The sequence below is a fragment of the Canis aureus genome, chromosome 6, assembly GCF_053574225.1.
Source record: "Canis aureus isolate CA01 chromosome 6, VMU_Caureus_v.1.0, whole genome shotgun sequence".
In the NCBI taxonomy this organism is placed as follows: domain Eukaryota; kingdom Metazoa; phylum Chordata; class Mammalia; order Carnivora; family Canidae; genus Canis; species Canis aureus.
The window spans coordinates 35,603,179-35,623,094 of NC_135616.1; the positions used below are offsets into that span (position 1 = coordinate 35,603,179).

At 45.7% G+C, this 19,916-nt stretch overlaps 1 protein-coding gene across 2 annotated transcripts in view; it reads left to right on the forward strand.

The window, feature by feature from the left end:
• The window catches only part of SLC14A2 (solute carrier family 14 member 2), a 424,969-nt gene that overhangs the window by 362,753 nt on the left and 42,300 nt on the right, over nucleotides 1-19,916 (forward strand). For both annotated transcript variants that reach the window (XM_077900638.1, XM_077900639.1), the window contains 4 exons: nucleotides 7,888-8,066; nucleotides 13,749-13,929; nucleotides 14,922-15,111; nucleotides 19,421-19,549. In XM_077900638.1, coding sequence (XP_077756764.1) covers nucleotides 7,893-8,066; nucleotides 13,749-13,929; nucleotides 14,922-15,111; nucleotides 19,421-19,549 — 674 coding nt within the window. In that variant the 5' untranslated portion in view covers nucleotides 7,888-7,892. The remainder of the gene's footprint in view (nucleotides 1-7,887; nucleotides 8,067-13,748; nucleotides 13,930-14,921; nucleotides 15,112-19,420; nucleotides 19,550-19,916) is intronic.

Here is a 19,916-nt window from a genome sequence, read left to right on the forward strand (position 1 = left end):
GTGTTGAGTCTGTTTGGGATTCTCTCTTCTTCACCCTCTGCCCCTCCTCCTCTGCTCCTCCCTCACCCTTGCATGCTCACACACACATTCTCTCTCGCTCTCTCTCAAATCAATCAATCAAATCTTAAAACTAAAATTAAAAAAAATAGAACAAAAGCAAAACCATAAAACCATAATCACCCAGTTCCAGTACCAAGCCACTCAGACATGGAGCATCCCAGAAGCTTTCTGAGCAGCTGCATGACCAAATCATGTTTTAAGGTAATTCATCCATCCCCAGTGGCAAGGTGGAGACAACCCAGGGAGCTGAAGTCAGGGAGACCAGCTAGGAGCTGACCTGGAGGAAGAGAATAGACTTATGCAGAAGAGGCCCTTGAAATGAAATTTGACGGCTTAGTGATTGCTAGTTTGGGGCTGTGGTGAGGCAGGGACTCGATATACAGCACATCAAAGAGTCATCCCACTGAAGGAATGTCAGCTGAGAAGGGTGTGGTGACTGCCTCAGAATGTGCTTCCAGACACAAGGGTATCCAAGATCTAAGGAGGAGATCCAAGCAGGTCTGGCCTCCTCTGCCTACTCCACTGCAGGCCCTGCTCAGATCCCCAGCTACAGGAACCAGCCCTGGCCCTGCAGGGGAACCCAGACAGATAGAACTCCCAACACGCTCACCACCAGCCGTCTTTAACCCTGACAGTCTGCAGATGGCCCAGGGGAGGCTGAGCTGCCTCCCGGCTCCCCTCCCGCCCAACCTGACCCCTGGCCCAATGAGTCAGGCTCCTCTCAGCCACATCAGACTCACTGGGCTGGAGCTGCCAAGAAAAACTCAGAGCCCCCATCAAGAAGCAGCACTCAGCCAACCCCTTACATGAGCCAGCTCTGAGAAAGGCACCTCTCACCTTAGCCCAGCTGCCGGCTGCTCCCTTCCTCTGTTCCCTGCCCCGTCTGTTGAGGGACCAGGCCTCTCCTGGCTTCGTGCCCTCCCTGGCCTCTCTGAGCAACCATTGGTGGGTCTGTTCTGCCCCTATTCCAGCATCTACTTGGCCCCAAACAGCTGATTTCTCCCTTTCAGCAGCTGTCCGGTCAGTTCAGAGATCAGCAGAGCCCTGGCCCAGGGACCCAGCCTGACTCAGCAAGGTCCTTTTGGAGTCATGTCTCTGCCTCTGATCTTCTTGTCACTGAGATCCTCTCTAGATGACAGAGAGTCTGGGGGCCTTGTTGGAAGAGCCAAATTGAAGGAGTCAAGAGGTCTGCTCCAGAGAAAGGAAGATCATGATCAATCTCTGAAATGCTCTCACATAGGAAAGAGGGTACCGTCTACTACACAGATATGATGGAAGGATCTAGAACCAGCACTGGGTAAAACTCCCAGGCACTGGATGTCAGCTCCATAGATTTAAGGGTTTCTAATACACAGAGATGTTCACAATGAGAGCAGCCTACTGCATGGGACTGAGGGATACCAACCAACTGTCAGAAGCACTATGAAGTGGATTCCTTCATTGTTTGAGAGAGGCAAAGAATATCCTTTTTGGTCATGAAGTTGTAGAAATATATGGAGATGGTTTTCCATAATTGTATCAATTGCAAAATCTTTAGCAAACTTAATTCAGCAAATGAATTAATCGGTTTTTTGGAAAACTGGCTAATCACCTTTTCTTCTGTAGAGCTACTGCGACCTCCATAACTCAGCTAGATAGATGATGACATAAATGAGCCCATTCTAGACTCAGCCCTGGATGACAAGTTCACTGGCACACTTATATAGCCAACCCCCCACCCACCACAGGAGGGAGAGCCTTAACTCTGCAGTAATTCACACCAACAATTCAAGAAACCCCTCCCACCACAAGCCCCTGCTCTCCCTTGACATCAAGAATGTGCTAGAGAGGACACAGCCTCTCCCCATTGAGCATGGGCATGCTTTGGCATTGCTACCAGGGACAGATAGTTTTTTAGACAACAGAGCCAGGACAAGAATTTAAAAGTTAGGACAATAGAGTCAGGGCCATGGCTTCCAAATGTTGAAGAAGAATTGGGGTCCAAATACAGGAACTGAGAATGCTTCCCAGTCTGGCTTCTGACCCCCTACTCTCATCACTTTATTGTGTTCTGACCCCCTCCATCATTCTAGCAGGGTCTCCAACTGGGATTTCCCGACATAAACCATGTATGTATTTTCCTAGGCATTTCCTCGGCCTAGAGTGTTCTCCTCCCTCTTTCTCAGCCAAGCGCCCAACATGAAAGCCTAAGCCCTAGTCTCTTGGCACCTGCCCGCCCATCCTACATCCCTATGCTCCTACAGCTGGCCCCACTTCCCCTCTGCCGTCTCCTTCCCTCCTTACTGAAAGTCTGTTCACTCCCCAGTCCCTACCCTCCGGTGCCCAAGCCGGAATGTGAGCATGCTGTGTGGCCAGTGCTGATGCTTGGGGAGTTGGGGGGCATCTGAGGGCACACAGTAGGTACTCAACAAAGAGCATTCTTACAAAAAGGATGAGGCATCCAAGAGCACACAGTAGGTACTCAACAAAGAGCATTCTTACAAAAAGGATGAGGCATCCAAGAGCACACAGGAGGTACTCAACAAAGAGCATTCTTACAAAGAGGACGGAGGAGTTAGTGTTTGGGGAGCCTCCTAGTGGGAGCATTCAAGACCTGGCTTTTTGAAGAGAGATGAGGTCAGCCCAATCCGACAGCCCTTCCCATCCCTATTTCGGAGGGAGAAGAGAAGGTGCAGGCAGCCAAGGAGAGCGTCGACACGCCAAGCAGATAATTATGTGTTCTTGGAAGCTGGTTTAATGTACTGGCTCAGCGCTGATCTGGGAATGGGCTCTGAGGCCTGCCGCCTTCAGACGGGACGTGGCTCAGGCAAGGATTTCACCGTCCAGTTTTAACAAGTGGCCAACGCCTTATGGAAACTTTTGAAAGGCGTTCTGTTTCAGGACAGCCAGCTTGTGCTTCATCTGGTTGCTCTGGCCATCTTTCCTTCAGTTTAGGAGCACAAGAAGGAAGGAAACTAGAAATCACTGAGCGCCTACTACGTGCCAAGAACCAAGTCAGCAATCTCACTGCCCTCAAGAGTCCCATGTTGCCCTTTGAAGAGGAAGACACAGAGGCTCATGGAGCCCCTGGCGGCAGAGAAGGAGTGAAGCTGGCATCTCACCTCCTGAGCCTGTGCTCTTTCCAGACACAACGACCTTCTCTTTACAAGGCCATTCTTGCCGCATGTCTCAATCCTTCCCCAAAGCCAAAATTCCCCCAGTTAAACAGGGTAAACATTCCCATGGCAAAGAAACGCCGTGTTCCCCAGAGGAGATGCAATCACATTGTTCCTGCTGAAGCTATGTGTGCTAATGAAATAGAACTGGGTTGAGGGCCTGGACCCAGGCTCCGGGGCAGCCACCCTCCCTGGCATCCCCCGGCCATGCCCTACAAGGCAGTTGGAAGAACAGAAGGGTGGGGAGCTCAGGCCGGAGAGCCGGGTCTAATCTTGACTTTGCAGCAAGTCGCTGGTTTCCCTGGGTCTCTGCTTCCTGTTGCTATCATGAGGCAGCAAGCTTGCTTTGGAAAGTACAGAGCGTTAAATCCATGTGAGAAATAACTCTCTCGTTTTACTTTCCTGGGCATTGATTTCTTTCTCTGTCCGTAAGTGCAAATGTTGTCTGCATACAGGAGGGACTCAGAGGTAGAGAAGAAAGTGCCTTTTAGGAGATGTCTCTGGAGAGTAACTCCCCTTGTACAATCATTTATTCTTTCCGGAATCATTAAACACATACTCAGGGCTTGTTATGTGCCAGGCTCTCTGCTGGGCAATGCAAATACAGAAATCAACAGGGTCAAGCCCCTGTTCTTAAAAGAATCGTATATAAATTTTGTCATCATAAAGAATAAATGTGTGTATGTGTATGTGTTTGAAGTCTTATGTTTATAAAATAATCCTGAATATACCCATTCTCAAATCCTGTATACTTGAGCCCCATCACTATATATATATATATATCTCCTTGACTATATGATATACATTGTTCTCATATTTTAACATCTTTCAAGTCAGTCTGCATCTTACCATTTTGATTGGCAGCGTTTTCTTCTTGGTGATACACTAAACAATGATCATCGTACAGATCTTAGACTTAAGGAAATGCACTCGAGGGGGGGGGGAGTTACTTTTCAACTGGACTTTTAAAGGAAATTCACAGCCACCAAGGTCACCACAAAAATCTTTCCAAGACATTTCTAGTTCATCCAGATGTGTGGTGTCACACAGCTCCTGTGTCTAGAGACCTGATTGCCCCTCACTTTCCAGCAGGATGGCTTAGACACCATCTCAAAGCATGGGACCAGGATGCTGCATCAACCCTTGGCCACCAGAGGGAGAGAGTGCACTGGTTCTCAGGCTTGCTGCCTTTCCCTCTCCTAAACCTTTCCAGCAAGAACCCCTCCAGGGTGGGCTGAACATCACTGCAGACTCTCTACCTGCAGAGTCAAAGTCCAGGAGAGGGCCCTCTCCCAGTGCAGTGGCGGTGAGAAAGAGGCGTTGGATCTGAATGATGTCTGCAAACCCACACTAAAAATCAGCTGTGGTTTAAATGAGCAGCTTCTGGGGATGAGGACAACTATTATACATGGTGGAGTTCTGCCTGAAAAATGCAGGGCTGGCGGGTGGCCCCCCTGCCCTCCTGAAACGGGTCAAGACTTATGAGACCATAGTGATGCATAAAGTTCTGCAAGGAAGTTTTCCCACTCTAGCAATTACCTGTAGCTTTCTCATTTCTTCCTTCCTCCCTTCCTTCCCTCGCTTCACTACTTATTTATTGAACATCTGCTATGTGCCAGGGTCTGTGCTAGGAACTAGGGATACAACAATAAACAGAACAGAGGAGAAGATTACTGTCCTCATGCATCTTGAGTTCTGGTGGGAAGATAGTATACAAATAAATCAGTCATTGCATGGTACAAAAAAAAGAAAAAACAAGACATGCTGTAAGGAAAGGTACTGGGTGCCATAAGAGTGTGCGACAAGAGAATGTGGTCCAAGCAGGCTTCTCTGATGAGTGATAATGGAGACAATGCCTGAGGGAAGGAGTTCCCAGGTGAAGAGCAAGTAAGAGTCCTTGGGGCAGATGGACCAGCATTTGCAGAGGCCCTGAGGTGGAAAGTACTCAACACCGAGGCACTGAAAGGAGGTGGGGGTGGAGCTCAGAGACGAGAGGTAAGAGAAACCCAGGGTGGCCTGAAGCATCACAGGACCATGGAGGTGCAGAGCCTCATGTGCATGTTTAAGGCCTATTTTTCCATTGGTAGCGACAGGATTGAAGCAGGGAATAGACATGAGTGGAGTGGAGTACTGATAGGACAGCACTGATGGCCGTAGGGAATATGGCATGGAAGAGAAATTTGAGAAGTGGGGTGTCCAGTTGGGAGTTATTGGAGCAGAGGCAAGAGATGATGGCAGCCAAATGGTGACAGTGGGCATTCAGGTGTATTTTAGAGGTAAGATTACTAGATTGGGGGAGAGAGAGAACAGCGTATTCTAAGGGGTAGCTTGGAATGCCCTCCTGGGACAAGCACCTTTCAGGGAGGACAGCATCTGAGAAGGGAACATTATGAGCTATTTCAGTGCATGAACTTTATGTTATTTCTGGAACATCCACGTGCAAATGTAAAGCATACAATTAAGTCTGTGAATCCAATGCTCAAAACTAGGCTGAAAATACCTGATTTGGGAGTCATAGGTATACAGATGGGGGATAAAGCCATGGATAAAGCTGATGTCAGCTGGGTAAGAGCATCAATGAAGACAATGAAGAGAAAATGGTCCATAACAGAGCTCAGCAGAATGCTTATATTTCCAGGAGGAGCCAGCCAAGGACAGTGTGAAGGAGCTTCCAGAGACAGGATCAATGTAAATTGCCAAAAAGACGAGAGTATGTAAAGGAGGGATGGTCAACTGTGTGGATGCTCTGAGCAGTCTAATGAGATGAAGACCAAAGCATGTTTTGGATTTGCCAACATGGAGGTCTTATAGCAAGGCCAGCAGCAGCAGAAACTAGCCTGGGCTGGCCAAAGGCAGAAAGGCAATGCCAAGAGTCCACCCAAGAGGATGGCAAGCATAATCCTAGAATGATGGCAGGCTACCCAGTTAGGCAGTTTTTCTCAGGCAATGTTCAGCTGCTTGATGAAAACCTGGAAGAGATGGATGGTTGGGTTTAGCCTGGCCAGGATTTCACCACACAAGCATGAGAGAGAGAGTGGGTAGGGCAGAGCAAGCACATTGAGAGAGGTGAGATGGTGGTCTGTGAAGTCTAGGTTGGTTAAGGAGGTCAGGAGAGAACACGGGGTCAGTGGAGCTAAGGGACTGAAGGTCTCCATCATGTGAAAGTGCTGGGTCAGTGGGTGCACTTGAGCAGGTGAGCTGCAAGCCCAGAAGAAAGCCAGACTTTTGAGACTTCATAGTTTGTGTAATCTCAAGTCCATGTGGTGACCATGGAAATCAGTGGCTTAAAAGAAAAGGTGGAGAGCGTCCCTGGAGATGAGAAAGACAAGGGTCTGCGAGGTAAGAGAAGGAAATGATGAGTTAATGTCAGTGAGGTCATTGTCAATGTCCAGGCATTGAAGTTGCTGAAAATTATTGGAGTGGAGATGAAGGTGACCAGTAGGAGCTGAAGTCTTCACTGAATGAGTGGGTGACCAGAGAGTAGTACCATGGCAGTGAGCAGGAGCAGTGAGACAGTAGTGTAAGCCTCAAAGAAGAGGGCTTTCTGCACCAGCAAGGGGAGCAGGGGTCTGGAAGCAACAGTCAAGAACAAGAACTCCTTTCATGGGGAGTAGGAAATAGGCCAGGGAAAGGTCACTAATCGACTTCCTCCGCTTTGGAAGAGAGCCCGGCAATCCCTGGGCAGTGTCTGCAGAGGTGAGCATGAGGAAGGCTAGCACCCATGCCAGGGGTCTGCAAGCACCATCCTAAGATATGCTGTCTTGCAATTCAAGGGAGGCAGCATAGAACAATAGAGAACACTCTAGATCATACTGAGAGGGGACCGTGCAGGTCTGCTGGGTAGGAGCTGTTTCAAAGAAACAGTGAAGTAAATGAAGATCTAACTAAGCCCGAGGAGGCCACAGAAGGGAAGAAGGGCTAAGGTGGCCAGAGAGGAAGAAGTGAGCACTACCGGGTGGCCGCCGTAGTGGAGCAGGATACTGAGGCCTGCAGGCAGGGGATGCTCCAGAAGCTAGTCATGGTGGAACCGCTAGTCCTGGTAGCCCGGCATGGAGGGACCACCAGCCTGGTGCACACAGCTTCTAGCAGATTATAGAGAGCTGCTGCTTCAGTGCTGTTCCTCCAAGGGGAAGGAAAAAGAGGAAGGTGCTGGAAAGGGCACTGAGGGCAGAGGGAAGAGAGGGAGGCACTGAGGTGGCCCATAACCAATATAAGCCCCAGAGCAAGTAAGAAAATGAGTTTCTCTTAGGTCCCTACTGGGTTCGAAGACCCAGAACCACCCGTGCATACCAAAGAGAAAGCATACTTACAACTACTACAGGAAGACAGCACAACGGATATTATGAAAGGTAGAGAAAAAATATTTCCACGATCAGAAAAAAAAAAAAAAAAAAAAAAGGCACCTGTTGTAACTGAGGGGTCAGGGAACTCTTCACAGCAGAAACAGACTGTCCCATGGATGGGGAAAGAATGTGGGGATTTTGAAAGGTAAGGCCACAGGGGTGGAGGAATGGCCCCAGGCCTCCTTGGCAGTGTGGCTACTGCAACAGGAGGTCCCGTACATGTATCTGCCCGGACCCACGTGCCTCCTGTGGCCTCCATCCAGCCTCAGCCTTGTCCCTCAGGGCCCCGTCCTGACTCACTTCTGTCCCCCTTGTCTCTCTGGTTGCAGGACCTATGAGCGACCACGCCCTGAGGGAAATGTCCCACACTCACCGCAGCCCTCTCCTCCCGGAGCCTCTTTCCAGCAGATACAAACTCTATGAGTCGGAGTTTACCAACCCTAGCTGGCCCTCAAGCCCCCAGGACACACACCCGGCCCTGCCCCTCCTGGAGATGCCTGAGGAAAAGGTGAGAAGTCTCCCTCCCAGCAGGTCTCCCAGGTACAGAGAAGGGGAGGAAGGGTGATGAAAGACACTGGAGACCCAGCTTCCCAGGGCATGCGTTGCATGATGGCCTGGAAGGGCCACTGCCCAAGGAGGTTCTGCCCCTGGGCAACACAAGGTCACACCCCTGGTTGGTCCTATTTAGCCTTATGATGGAAAATGGGGTTCTGTGTGCAAGACGATTTTAAAGACAGGTAGAGAACGCACGCACTCACACACCAGTTTTCCAACCAGTGCCCCCAAATCCTTCCCCTTAGACCTGCCCCCTCGACTTCCCTTATTGTCTCCCTAAAGTAAAACCTGTGTTCAAATGCTAGCTTTTAACACTCCATGAACTGATACAATGGAGAGCAACCCAGGACCACTAAAGGTTTTTTTTTTTTTTAATGAGATATAACTTAGATATCATAAAATTCACCCCTTTAAAGTATACACTTCACTGGTTCTTAGCATAATTACAGAGTTCACCAAAATCACCGCCAGTGGATTCCAGAATGTTTTCATCACCTCGAAAAGAAACACAGAATACCCATTAGCAGTCACCCCGCGGTTCCCCGTCCCCCACACCTGGCCACTGCCAATCTATTTATTATCCCTCTGGATTTACCTATTCTGTATGTTTCATGGAAATGGAATCATATAATATATGGGCTTTTGTGAAGTGCTCCTGTCATTTTCCATAATGTTTTCAGGAGCATCCTTATTGTAGCATGAACGGGGACATTGTTACCTTTTAGGGCCAGACAATATTTCATGGGATGAGTATACTACAGTGTATTTACTCATTCATCAGTTGATGGACACTTGGGTGTTTCCCCTTTTTGCCTGTCACAAAAATGCTACTATGAGCATTTGTGCAGAAGGTGTTGTGCAGACATGTGTTTTTATTTTTCTTGGGTATATATCCAGAAGTGGAATTCCTGGACCATATGATAAACCTAATGTTTAACATTTTCAGGCACTGCCAAAGTAGCTGCATCAGTGAACATTCTCACCAGCAGTGTACACGTCCTGCCACTCCACCTCCTTGTCAAAACTTGTCATTGTTTTTTTATTATAGCCCAAGTGAAGGTGAACTAACATCTCACTGTGATTTTGATTAGTATTTCCCTAATGTCCGATTGATGTTGAGCATCTTTTCATATGCTTACTGGCCAGTTGTATATCTTCCTTGAAAAAATGTCTTCTCAAGTTCTTTGCCCATTTTTCAACTGAATTATTTACCTTTTTATTGTGGGGTTGTAACAGTTCTTTCTATATTCTGGATATTAGACCCTTGCCAATTATGTGATTCACAAACAATATCTCCTACTCTGTAGATCTTTTCACAGTCTTGAAAGTGTCACAAAGATAGAAGCACAAAATTTGTGATTCTAAGTCTGATTTATCTATCAGATTGCTTCCACATTTAGTGTCATATCTGTAAGAAACCATTTTCTTATCCAAGGTCATGGAGATTTAGTCCTATGTTTTTTATGTAACAGTTTTATAACTTTAGTACTTACATTTAAGTCTTTCATCCATTTTGAATTAATTTTTATATATGGTGTCAAGTAGGGGTCTAACTTTAACCTTTTACAAGTAGGTATCCAGTTGTCCCAGCACTATTATTGAAAAGGCTATTCTTCCTCCATTGAACTGTTTTGACACTCCCATCAAAAATTAACTGACCACAGTGCATGGGTTTATTTCTGGACTCTCAAATTTATTTAACTGATTTATATGTCTATCCTTATGCTAGTAGCATGCCATCTTGATTACTGTAGCTTTGTAGTAAGTTTTGAAATGAAGAGTATGAGTCTTCCAACTTTGTTCTTCCTTTTTAAGATCGTTTTATCTATTCTGAGACCCTTGAATTTCTATATTACTTTTAGGATCCAACTTTCAATTTCTGCAAGGAAATAAAAAAAGGTAATTGGGATCTTGATAAGGATTGTAGTAAATCTGTAGATGAACTTGAGTATTGCCATTTTAACAAGTCTTCCAATCCATGGACATAGGATACATTTCCATTTATTTAGGTCTTTAATTCCTTTTGCTGTTTTGTAGTTGCTAGTATAAGAACACTTGTACAAAACCTTTAGTTTAGTACGCAAAGCCTTTTATGTTAAATTCATTCCAAAATATTTTATTATTTTTCATACTATCATAGAATCGTTTTCTTCTTTATATTTTTGGATTGTTCATTGCCCAGGCATACAAATAAAATTGATTTTTGTACATCGATCTTCTACCCAGGAAACTTGCTGAATTTCTTCACTAACTTTAATGGGGTTTTTTGAATTTTTAAATAGATTTTTTAGAAGTTTCCATAGGGTATCCCTGGGTGGCTCAGTGGTTTAGCGCCTGCCTTTGGCCCAGGGTGCGATCCTGGAGTCCCGGGATCGAGTCCCATGTCAGGCTCTCAGCATGGAGCCTGCTTCTCCCTCCTCCTGTGTCTCTGCCACTCTCTCTCTCTCTATGTCTATCATAAATAATAAATAAATAAATATTAAAAAAAAAATAAGTTTCCATATAACAGAATGTGCCATCTGCAAATGGAGATAGTTTAAATTCTTTCTTTCCAATCTGGGTTCCTTTGTTTGTTTGTTTTTCTTACCTAGTTGCTCAGGCTAGAACTTGCAGTACAATGTTGAATAGAAGTGACAAGAGAACCAACATCCTTGTCTAGTTCCTGATCTTAAAGGGAAAACATCCCATCTTTCACCATTACCTATCATAGTAGCTGGGGTTTTTAATAGATACCCTTTATTAAGTTGAGGAATTTCCTTTCTGTCCCTAGTTTGTTAAAAGTTTTTATCAGGAAAGATTGTTGAATTTTTCAAGGGATTTTTCTGTGTCTATTGAGATAATCTTGTGGGGTTTTTTCTTTCATTAGGTTAATATTAATAATTATAGTTTTTTTGTGTGTTGAAACAGTCTTGAATTCTGAGAATAAATCCCACTTGGCCATATAATTCTTTTTATGTGTTACTGAATCTGGCTTGGTAGTATTTTGTCAAGAAATTTTGCACCTATATTTACAAAGCAGATTGATCTGTGATTTTCTTTCTTGTGATGTCTTTGTCTGGCTGTGGTGTTAGGGTAATACTAGTCTCATAGAATGTATTAGAAAGTGTTGCCTTCTCTTCTAGGCTTTGAAAAATGTTATTAATTCTTTAAAGATTTGGCAGAATGTGCAAGTGAAGCCAACTGAATTTGGGATTTTCTTTGTAGGAAATGTTTTATTTGTTGTTTTTGTTTTTGTTCTACTAATTCAGTCATTTCCTTGATTATAAGTCAGTTCAGATTTTCTGTTTCTTCTTGAGTAGGCTTGATTGTATGGTACCTGTCTAAGAATGTATCCAGTTCATCTAGGTTAACTGATCTGTTAACATACAATTATTCATTTCTTTAGAATCCATTTCCTTATAACCCTTTTTATTTCTTGAAGGTTGATATTAATGTCTCCTCTTTCATTTCTGATTCTGGTAATTTCCATCTTCTCTTTCTTCCTTGGTCAGTCTAGCTAAAGGTTGATCAATTTTGACAACTGCAATTAACCGTCTTTTAGTTTCATGGATTTTCTATATTTTTTCTTCTCTATTTCATTTATTTTCATGATAATATTTATTATTTCCTTCCTTCTACTTGCTTTGGGTTTAGTCCATTGTTTTTTTTCTAGTTTCTTAATGTGAAATGTTAGGTTGTTGACACAGGATATTTCATTTTTTTCACAAAGGTCTTCATACCTACAATTTCCTTCAAACACTGATTTAGCTGTACCCCATAAGTTTTAGTATGTTGTGGGGTTTTTTTTTTTTTTCATTCATCTCAAAGTATTTTTCTAATTTCTCTTCTGTTTGCCTCTGTGATCCATTGATTATTTAGGAGCATGTTGTTTAATTGCCACATTATCTCCCAAATTTCCTTTTGCTTTTGATTTCTAAATTCACACCATCATGGTCAGAGAACATACTTTGGAGGCACCTGGCTGGCTCAGTTGGTAGAGTGTACAACCCTTGATCTTGAGGTTGTGGGTTCAAGCCTCACATTGGGCACAGAGATTACAAAAAATAAAATCTTTAAAACAAGAGAGAACATACTTTGTATTATTTCAATGCCTTTAACTTTACTGATACTTTTTTACCAGTAAAAATATTTTACTTATCTTATGGCCTAACATATGCTGTGTATTGGAGAAGGTTCCATGTGCACTAGAAAAGAATTTATATTGCCTTTATTTTTTTTTAAACCTTTGACTTTCTTTTTTTTTTAATTTTTATTTATTTATTTATGATAGTCACAGAGAGAGAGAGAGAGAGCAGAGACACAGGCAGAGGGAGAAGCAGGCTCCATGCACCGGGAGCCCGATGTGGGATTCCATCCCGGGTCTCCAGGATCGCGCCCTGGGCCAATTATATTGCCTTTATGAAGGAGAATTTGTGGAGATCCTTACTCTATCACTTCCACTAGTATCCTCCAGACACTGAAATCTTAATATAAGGAGGACTATAGACCATCAGTGTATAATAGAAATATAATGTGAGCCACATATGTATATTTAAATGTCTATTAACCACATTTTTTAAAGTAAAAAGAAGGTAAAATTAATTTAATACTATATTTTATTTAGCCTAATATATATGGATATATATAATATTGTTATTTTATCATATAATCAGTATAAAGTATCATTGAGATATTTTACACATTCTCTTTTCATACTAAGTCTTCAAAATCCACTTAGAGACCATCTTGATTCAGATTAGCCACATTTTAAGAGCTCAATACTGATATGTCCTATTGGCTATGCTATAGGATAGTGTAGTTTTAGAACAAGTACTCCTGACCAAGGGGTCCGCAAATAGAATTGAGGGGGTTTGAGCTTGGATGGGGAGAATAATTTATCTGTATTTCACTAACTTCCAGTGAACTTAAGCACTTATTTGAATTATAAACATAGCAAATAAACAACAGCTCTATCAGTATTACCTGAGATTGTGGCCATTGTCACAGGTTGGGTTCCCCTAGAGGCTGACTTTGAGGTAGAGATTTGCATGTAGGAACTCTACTGGGATGTGCCTTTGGGGTCAATACTTGTAGAGGAGGAAGGGCAGCAGGATTAGGCAGAAGGAGAAGTTGGGCTATAAAGGAAGAGTTGGGCGATAAAGGCCCCAGGCAATCCTATGGTGAGATTTGGATCTCAGGTGGCCCTGTAAGGTTGCCCTGAGTTGGGGTGAGAAGGCCTCACATATTCACTCATTGTTACTTTGAAATTATAATAGTTATTGGATTGGCCATACCTGTATGTCTATCACAAGCTAAAAAGTATATATATATATACTTTTGCATATATATATATATATATATATATATATATATACTTTTTAAAAAGTATATAAAGTATATATACTATATAAAGTAACTGTTTTCTTTGCAATTCTATTTATTTTATTCATTTCCCAACATTAGTCTGGAAAAAATAACGTACACAATCCTGGAAGAGCTGGCCTGCGTGCAGCACTCTGGACAGCAATAGAGAGTGGACAGGTGTCTTAGGATCATTTATCTTTATCAGAACACCTGACAAGCTTCCATATCCCCAAATACCCCTGCCCTCAAAAAGCTGTATTATCTGATAGTTTGTCATGGTTTCTCTTAAAAGGATCTCCGGTCATCCAATGAAGACAGCCATATTGTAAAAATGGAAAAGCCCAGTGAAAGGAGTAAAAGGAGAGAAAGCGGGGCAGCCCATCGGGGCTCTGCAGGCATGGGGGGCATCAGCCTCTTCCAAGCAGTGGGCTACCTCACAGGGGAGATGAAGGAGTGCAGGAACTGGCTGAAAGGTAAACAGATGCCCCAGGAAGAAGCAGCCAGGCTGGCCTGGGAGACAGCACCCCCCTTGGGCCTGGGTGGAGGATGCTGCTCCTTTGCTCACTCATGGAGAAGACTCTCAGCTGGAGTGCTCTCACCCTGAGTTGGCTGTGGGTGGATCGAATGTACCCTAATGACTTGGAATTCCCATGGTTTCAGAATTAAATACACTTCACTGATTTTAGTTCTTTGAACTAATTCTTTGCCCCTACATGGAGTAGGTACAGTACGACCACTTTAGCAACGTATGAGCCATTTCCCAATGGCTGTTCCTTCCCTGGTTCCACAGCCACTTATTATGTGCCAAGAAAATATTGACCTCACCCTCCCTCATGCTCTAGCGTTCATTCTCTCCTTTCAATGTCCTTCTTCTCCTAGTTTCCCTCAATTAAATACTGCAACAAACACCCCTACCCTCCCTACCCACACCTGTAGGCTGTCCTAGAAACCAAGCCAGAGACTGAGGCAGAATGTATGTCCTCTCTTCTAGACCTGGCTTCCTCCACATCCTAATTCAATACTGATTCCACAGCTGGACTAATATCATTTCTTTTGCAACGTCTTTTCTCTAGACTACTGTCTTTGCTGCTCAGATACCAGCTTTCAACTGAGTCATACACTGCAACACGAAAAGAGAGTTTCCTTCCCTCCTCATCCTTTCCCTTGGACCAATAAATTTCCTTTGGAATGCTCCTGAGGCTTCCGTGCCAACCAAGCTGATGGCTGGAACGGCGTTAAATTGGTCTCAGCACGGTGCCTCAGTCTGTATGGCAAAAACACACCCACTGTGGACTGATTGCCTGGCCACTCAGAAACTCAGGCTGGGGGGGGGGGGGGTGGCAGGCCAAATGAGACAAATGTCCTGGCTTCTGCATCCCTGTTTGCCTTGGTTGCCATGCCAACCAGTGGTCCAGCAGAGAAGTACCGGCTGCCCCCTGCTGATACTTCTGCCTATCTCTTTCAGATAAGCCCCTGGCCATGCAGTTCACAGACTGGGTCCTGAGGGGAACTGCTCAGGTGATGTTTGTCAACAACCCTCTCAGTGGACTCATCATCTTCATAGGGCTCCTGATCCAGAATCCCTGGTGGACAATTGCTGGGGGCCTAGGGGCAGTGGTCTCAACCTTAACTGCCCTCGCCCTGAACCAGGACAGGTGGGTCCCTGTCATTGGTGGTCGTGGGGTCTTAAGGTAGACAGGTAGAGAAGTGTTTACTTGAGTAGTCAGCCAACCTTATCCTACCAGCCTGCCCAAAGTCTCCTGAAGATCAACTTTCAACAGGTCACTGGAGGCCTCTACAGAATCAAACAGAATTAAACTACTCCTTTGCTCACAGCAAGTGACAGCACTGGGCTCCTTTGAACTGTAGATCCTTCTAGAAACCCTCCCTGGGAGGCAGGTGCAGAGGAACACTTAAGCGGTTCTTCCCTCATGGAGCCTACCATCTAGTTGAGGGAAGATGAGGAACTGGCAAGAAATATCTCAGAATAACATGAGACAGTATGTACCAGAAAGCTCAGAAAAGACAGACATCTCTGAGGGTGGAAGGGGATGAGAGGAGGCAGCCTTTGAGCTGGAAACATGGGATGTGGAAGAGAGGAGGAAAGGACAAGAGGAAGGATGGTGCAGAGGCAGGAGGCAGCTAGAGGAGGGGCTGCAGAGTCCAGGAACAACAACAAGTAGTATTTTATGTAACTTGACCGTTTCCACAGACTTTGCCCAACAGTTCTCAAACTTTCCTGATGGCTAGAATCATCTGGGCTGACTGTTAAGAAACATGTCTTCTTCAGGCCAACCCCTTCTATTCCCTGCGACAGTCCCATTCAGTGGGCCAGGGAGGGGATGTTTTTAACAAGATCCTTCTGGATGCTTCTGATCATCAGAGAAGTTTGGGAATGCCCATATTTTTAGTGTTTTTCAATTTGGGGGGGATTCTTTTTTTTTACATATTTTTTTATTTTTTTTATTGGAGTTCAATTTGCCAACATATAGCATAAAACCTGTGCTCATGCCATCAAGTGCCCCCCTCAGTGCCCGTCACCCAGTCACCCCCACTCCCTGCCCACCTCCCTTTCCACCACCCCTTGTTCGTTTCCCAGAGTTAGGAGTCTCTCATGTTCTGTCTCCCTTTCTAATATTTCCCACTCATTTTTTCTCCTCTCCCCTTTATTCCCTTTCACTATTTTTTATATTCTTTGGGGGGAGGGGATTCTGATCCATTTGTGGATCACAAATTAATTGTCAACAGTATTTTTTTAAATCAAAATACTAGGATAAAATAAAACAGATTAGAGTAATCCGTATGTAGTAGATATTCTGTGAAATTTTTGTTTCATTAATGTTGGGATGTGTTGTGTATGTGGGGGAGGTGTATATGTAGAGAGAAAGAGAGAACTGGGTCGTGCTATCAAATATATTCCCTCTGTGGGTCACTGTGAAAAAGATTGAAAAGCACTGTCATGCCTTGTTACATGTGATTCTCACCGCCACTTCCCAAGGCAGACAGTGAAGGTAGGAGGATCCACATTTCCCAAGTGAGAGAAAGAGACTGTGGAGGGCAAGGTGTTCACCTAAGGTGCCACAGTCAGTGGGAAGCAGGGCTCGGGCCGGGACACTTGGCCTGCATCTCCTAGGTTGAGGTCACACTCTCTGTGTCACATAGACACCATGAACAGTAAGGCCAGAGGCACCCTGGTGAACCCAGGGAGTGGGGAGTAATCAGAGTTAATGGTGTTGAAACCAACATCACACCTCCTCCAGGCCCACCTGACATTCCAGATGCCACCAAGGCAAATTTGTGAGTCAGCTTGTCTCCCCTGAGAAGCCTTTCATTCATCTCTCAGGTGGCCTTGGGGGACCACTCCAAGTCTAGCAACCCGGGAGGCCAATCCAAATTGGATGACTGAGAGACCAAATTCTTTGGAGTGCAGTGACAGAAAAAACAGGCACCAGCCAGGATTTTGTGTCTCTCTTTCAACCACTAGGTTCCCTATTCCTACTTCTCATGGGCAGCCCCTCCTAGCCCCATCGTCCTCATCTGTGAGATTTGTGACTTACTGGCTCACCTTCGAGGAGCCAGAGTCTCTTCCTGCACTGACTGTCTGAATCTCTGACTTTCCTCCCAATTATGATCAACTGGAAAACTTGCCAGTCCGTTCAGAGAGCTGCTTCACGGACATCAGAATTACAGCGGAGACACAAACCATGCCTGCCAAGTCCTCCCAAACATCTTTGCTAAGACAAGAATGGGCCTGTTTGGCTTCCAAAGCTCTCTCTGATGGGCCCCAACATATCTCCCATTCAGCATCGCACTCTTCCCGATCGAGCACTTTTGCCTCTATCTAATCCATTGTTTCAAATCTCTCCTCCTCCAGGGAGCCACCCCTGATTTACCCCAGTGCTCTCTGAACCCTCCTTTCTCACTGGATAACTGCAGAACATATCTCAATAACTCTATGGGACAGTTCTCCAATAGTTTTCTGAGTCTTCTCTCCCGGACAATGTTCTAAGCATGTTCGGGACGGGAAGTCCATTCTGAATGCTCCACATGCTACTACAGTGACTCGAAAAGATTCCAGCTTCATTGCTGATAGGCCAAGACCGTGTCTGACACCATACTTTCAAAGCTCTAGGAGCCCTACAGCATCCACGCACACATCTTTCCAAGGAATCCTGATGTCACCACTGTCCCCAACAAAGCATGGACACGGCCACATGTTCTCATCAACAACCTCTACCATCCCTCTCCACCACCCCTACTCTCCAACCCCCATCCCCCTGACCACCCCTCTTTCCTGTCCACCAGTCTTATTCCCCGTTGCCTCCTCCACCAGCCCTATGTCTCCCCTTATCCCTGCTACCTTGCCCCCACTGGCCCAGAGGCCACTTCCCAGAGAGGAGCTTCAGGTCAGCGACACTACTGCTGCACCGTCCTGATGGGATGTAGTCCTCGCCAACACCTTCTTGGCACCAGGGTTAAACCTAATTTTATATCCTTGATAGTCAGAGGGGGACGTAAGGTCATGGGTTTCATTTTGACAGCCAAGCCAATAGGCCTCTAAAGGGTGAGTAGAGAAGTGTTCTGGGAGTGAACTTCCCCAGGGAGGGGCAGCTATGGATGTCGCCCTAATTTTGTCTCCCCTGTGCTCCCTTGTTTAATTCCTACTATTCCCACTACACCTTGCCCCTAGGGCTACAGGACAGCCCCTAGTGGGCTTTTCTCAGTTTGCCTGAAGCAGCCAGTCTTAAAACCAAAAAAGTACTAAATGCTACTAATGCTGACCAGAAATGGGAAAATACAGCTAAACTGCAAACACACTTAAAAATAATTGTTTTCCCAAACATGGGTTTCTTATTTACAGAGAGATTATCTAGTCCTGAGGACGTTCTGGACCCCAAGGGTCTTGCCCGCCAGCCCCCTGCCTATCTCCAGCTGCCCCATATGATCCTGGCCTCGGGAGCAGCACCCCCCACATACTGTCCAGAGGCCCATACAAGTGTCTCCCACAAGTGTCTCATGTTCAGCTTTTTCGGTGACTGTCCAGAGACTCCCCATTCCCCCCAGTCTAGCTGAGCCCATCTCCTGGCCCCTCCAGAGCTGAGAGCTCCCCTCATTCCAGACCTCAGCCATGGCCTCCACTGGATGCAGACAGTGAGTGGGGGAGGAGCTCTAACATTGGCACATGTGCATTCCACAACAGACATTGCCTGTGGTCACACTGATGTCAGACAGACGAGCTGCAGCCCAGGCAACTTCGAGTCAGGGACAGGGGGACAGAGTGCCGCACACAGAGCTCAAGATCAGGCAGGGGTCTTCAGGGCCTGGCCCAGTCCATCCCTCGCCCCACTCCCCATTCCCCCAGCCAGCAGAGCTATGGGCAAGGGCAGTGTTTATCAGCATCAGGGAGGGAAGTTTAGGTGCATGTAGACTTCCCAGATGAGATGAAAAGAAAGGATAGACTCAGGCTTGGATTCTCCAGGGCCCTGCCTGCCCTGCCATGGGGAGAGGCACCTGCACATCCACTCAGGGATGCATTGTCCTCCAGGAGAGGCCAGGTGACAATTACAGCCTCACGCAGTGCGGGATCTCCTCCCTCTTCTCTTCCTCTCTCCTCCCTGTCTCCTATACACTTACACACACACACACACACACACACACACACCTTCCCCAGTGTCATAGCTCAGGTTTCTATTAGATCTCCCACTATATTTAGCCATCTGAAACCCCCCTGAGAAGCCAAGGGGAGAGCTCAGAAGCAGTGAAGAGACTTAATCCTAGAATGGCAGGGTAACCAGGTCTGTGGGGAGGGGGTGTATCTAGGAAGGTGCTGGCAGCTATGTGACTGCCCAACATTCATTCAGGAGTAAGCTGACTTTTTTCTGGGAGTACTGGGTGGGGGGGAGGATGGGGAATCCCTATAAGCACCACCAAATTCAAATGCAAAGTAACTGCCCCCACCCCCAGGTCCGCCATCGCCTCTGGCCTCCATGGGTACAACGGGATGCTGGTGGGACTGCTGGTGGCTGTGTTCTCTGAGAAATTGGACTATTACTGGTGGCTTCTGATTCCTGTGACCTTCACAGCCATGACCTGGTAAGACACCTCATTCTTTCTGCTCACAGACCCACAGGGCCCCAAGTTGTTGTGTCTTACACCTGACAGGGATGTGAACCCTCCTGGAGCCCAGTGCTTCATAGGCTGGCTTGTCCCACAAGACACAGTGAAAATCCATGAATTTGGTTGCAACAAAGCAGATCAGATCATTTTTTTATTTCGGAATAAGAGAGACCCTTTAGAGCAGAAATGAGCACAGGTTTTTTTTATTGTGCTAATAATCTTCCTTGAATTATAGTTTTAATAATAAAGGCTAACATTTATTGAGTATTTCCTACAAGCCAGGCACAATGCTAAGTCAGGTCAGGTTATAATTGTCCCCAGTTTACAGAAGGGAAGACCAAGT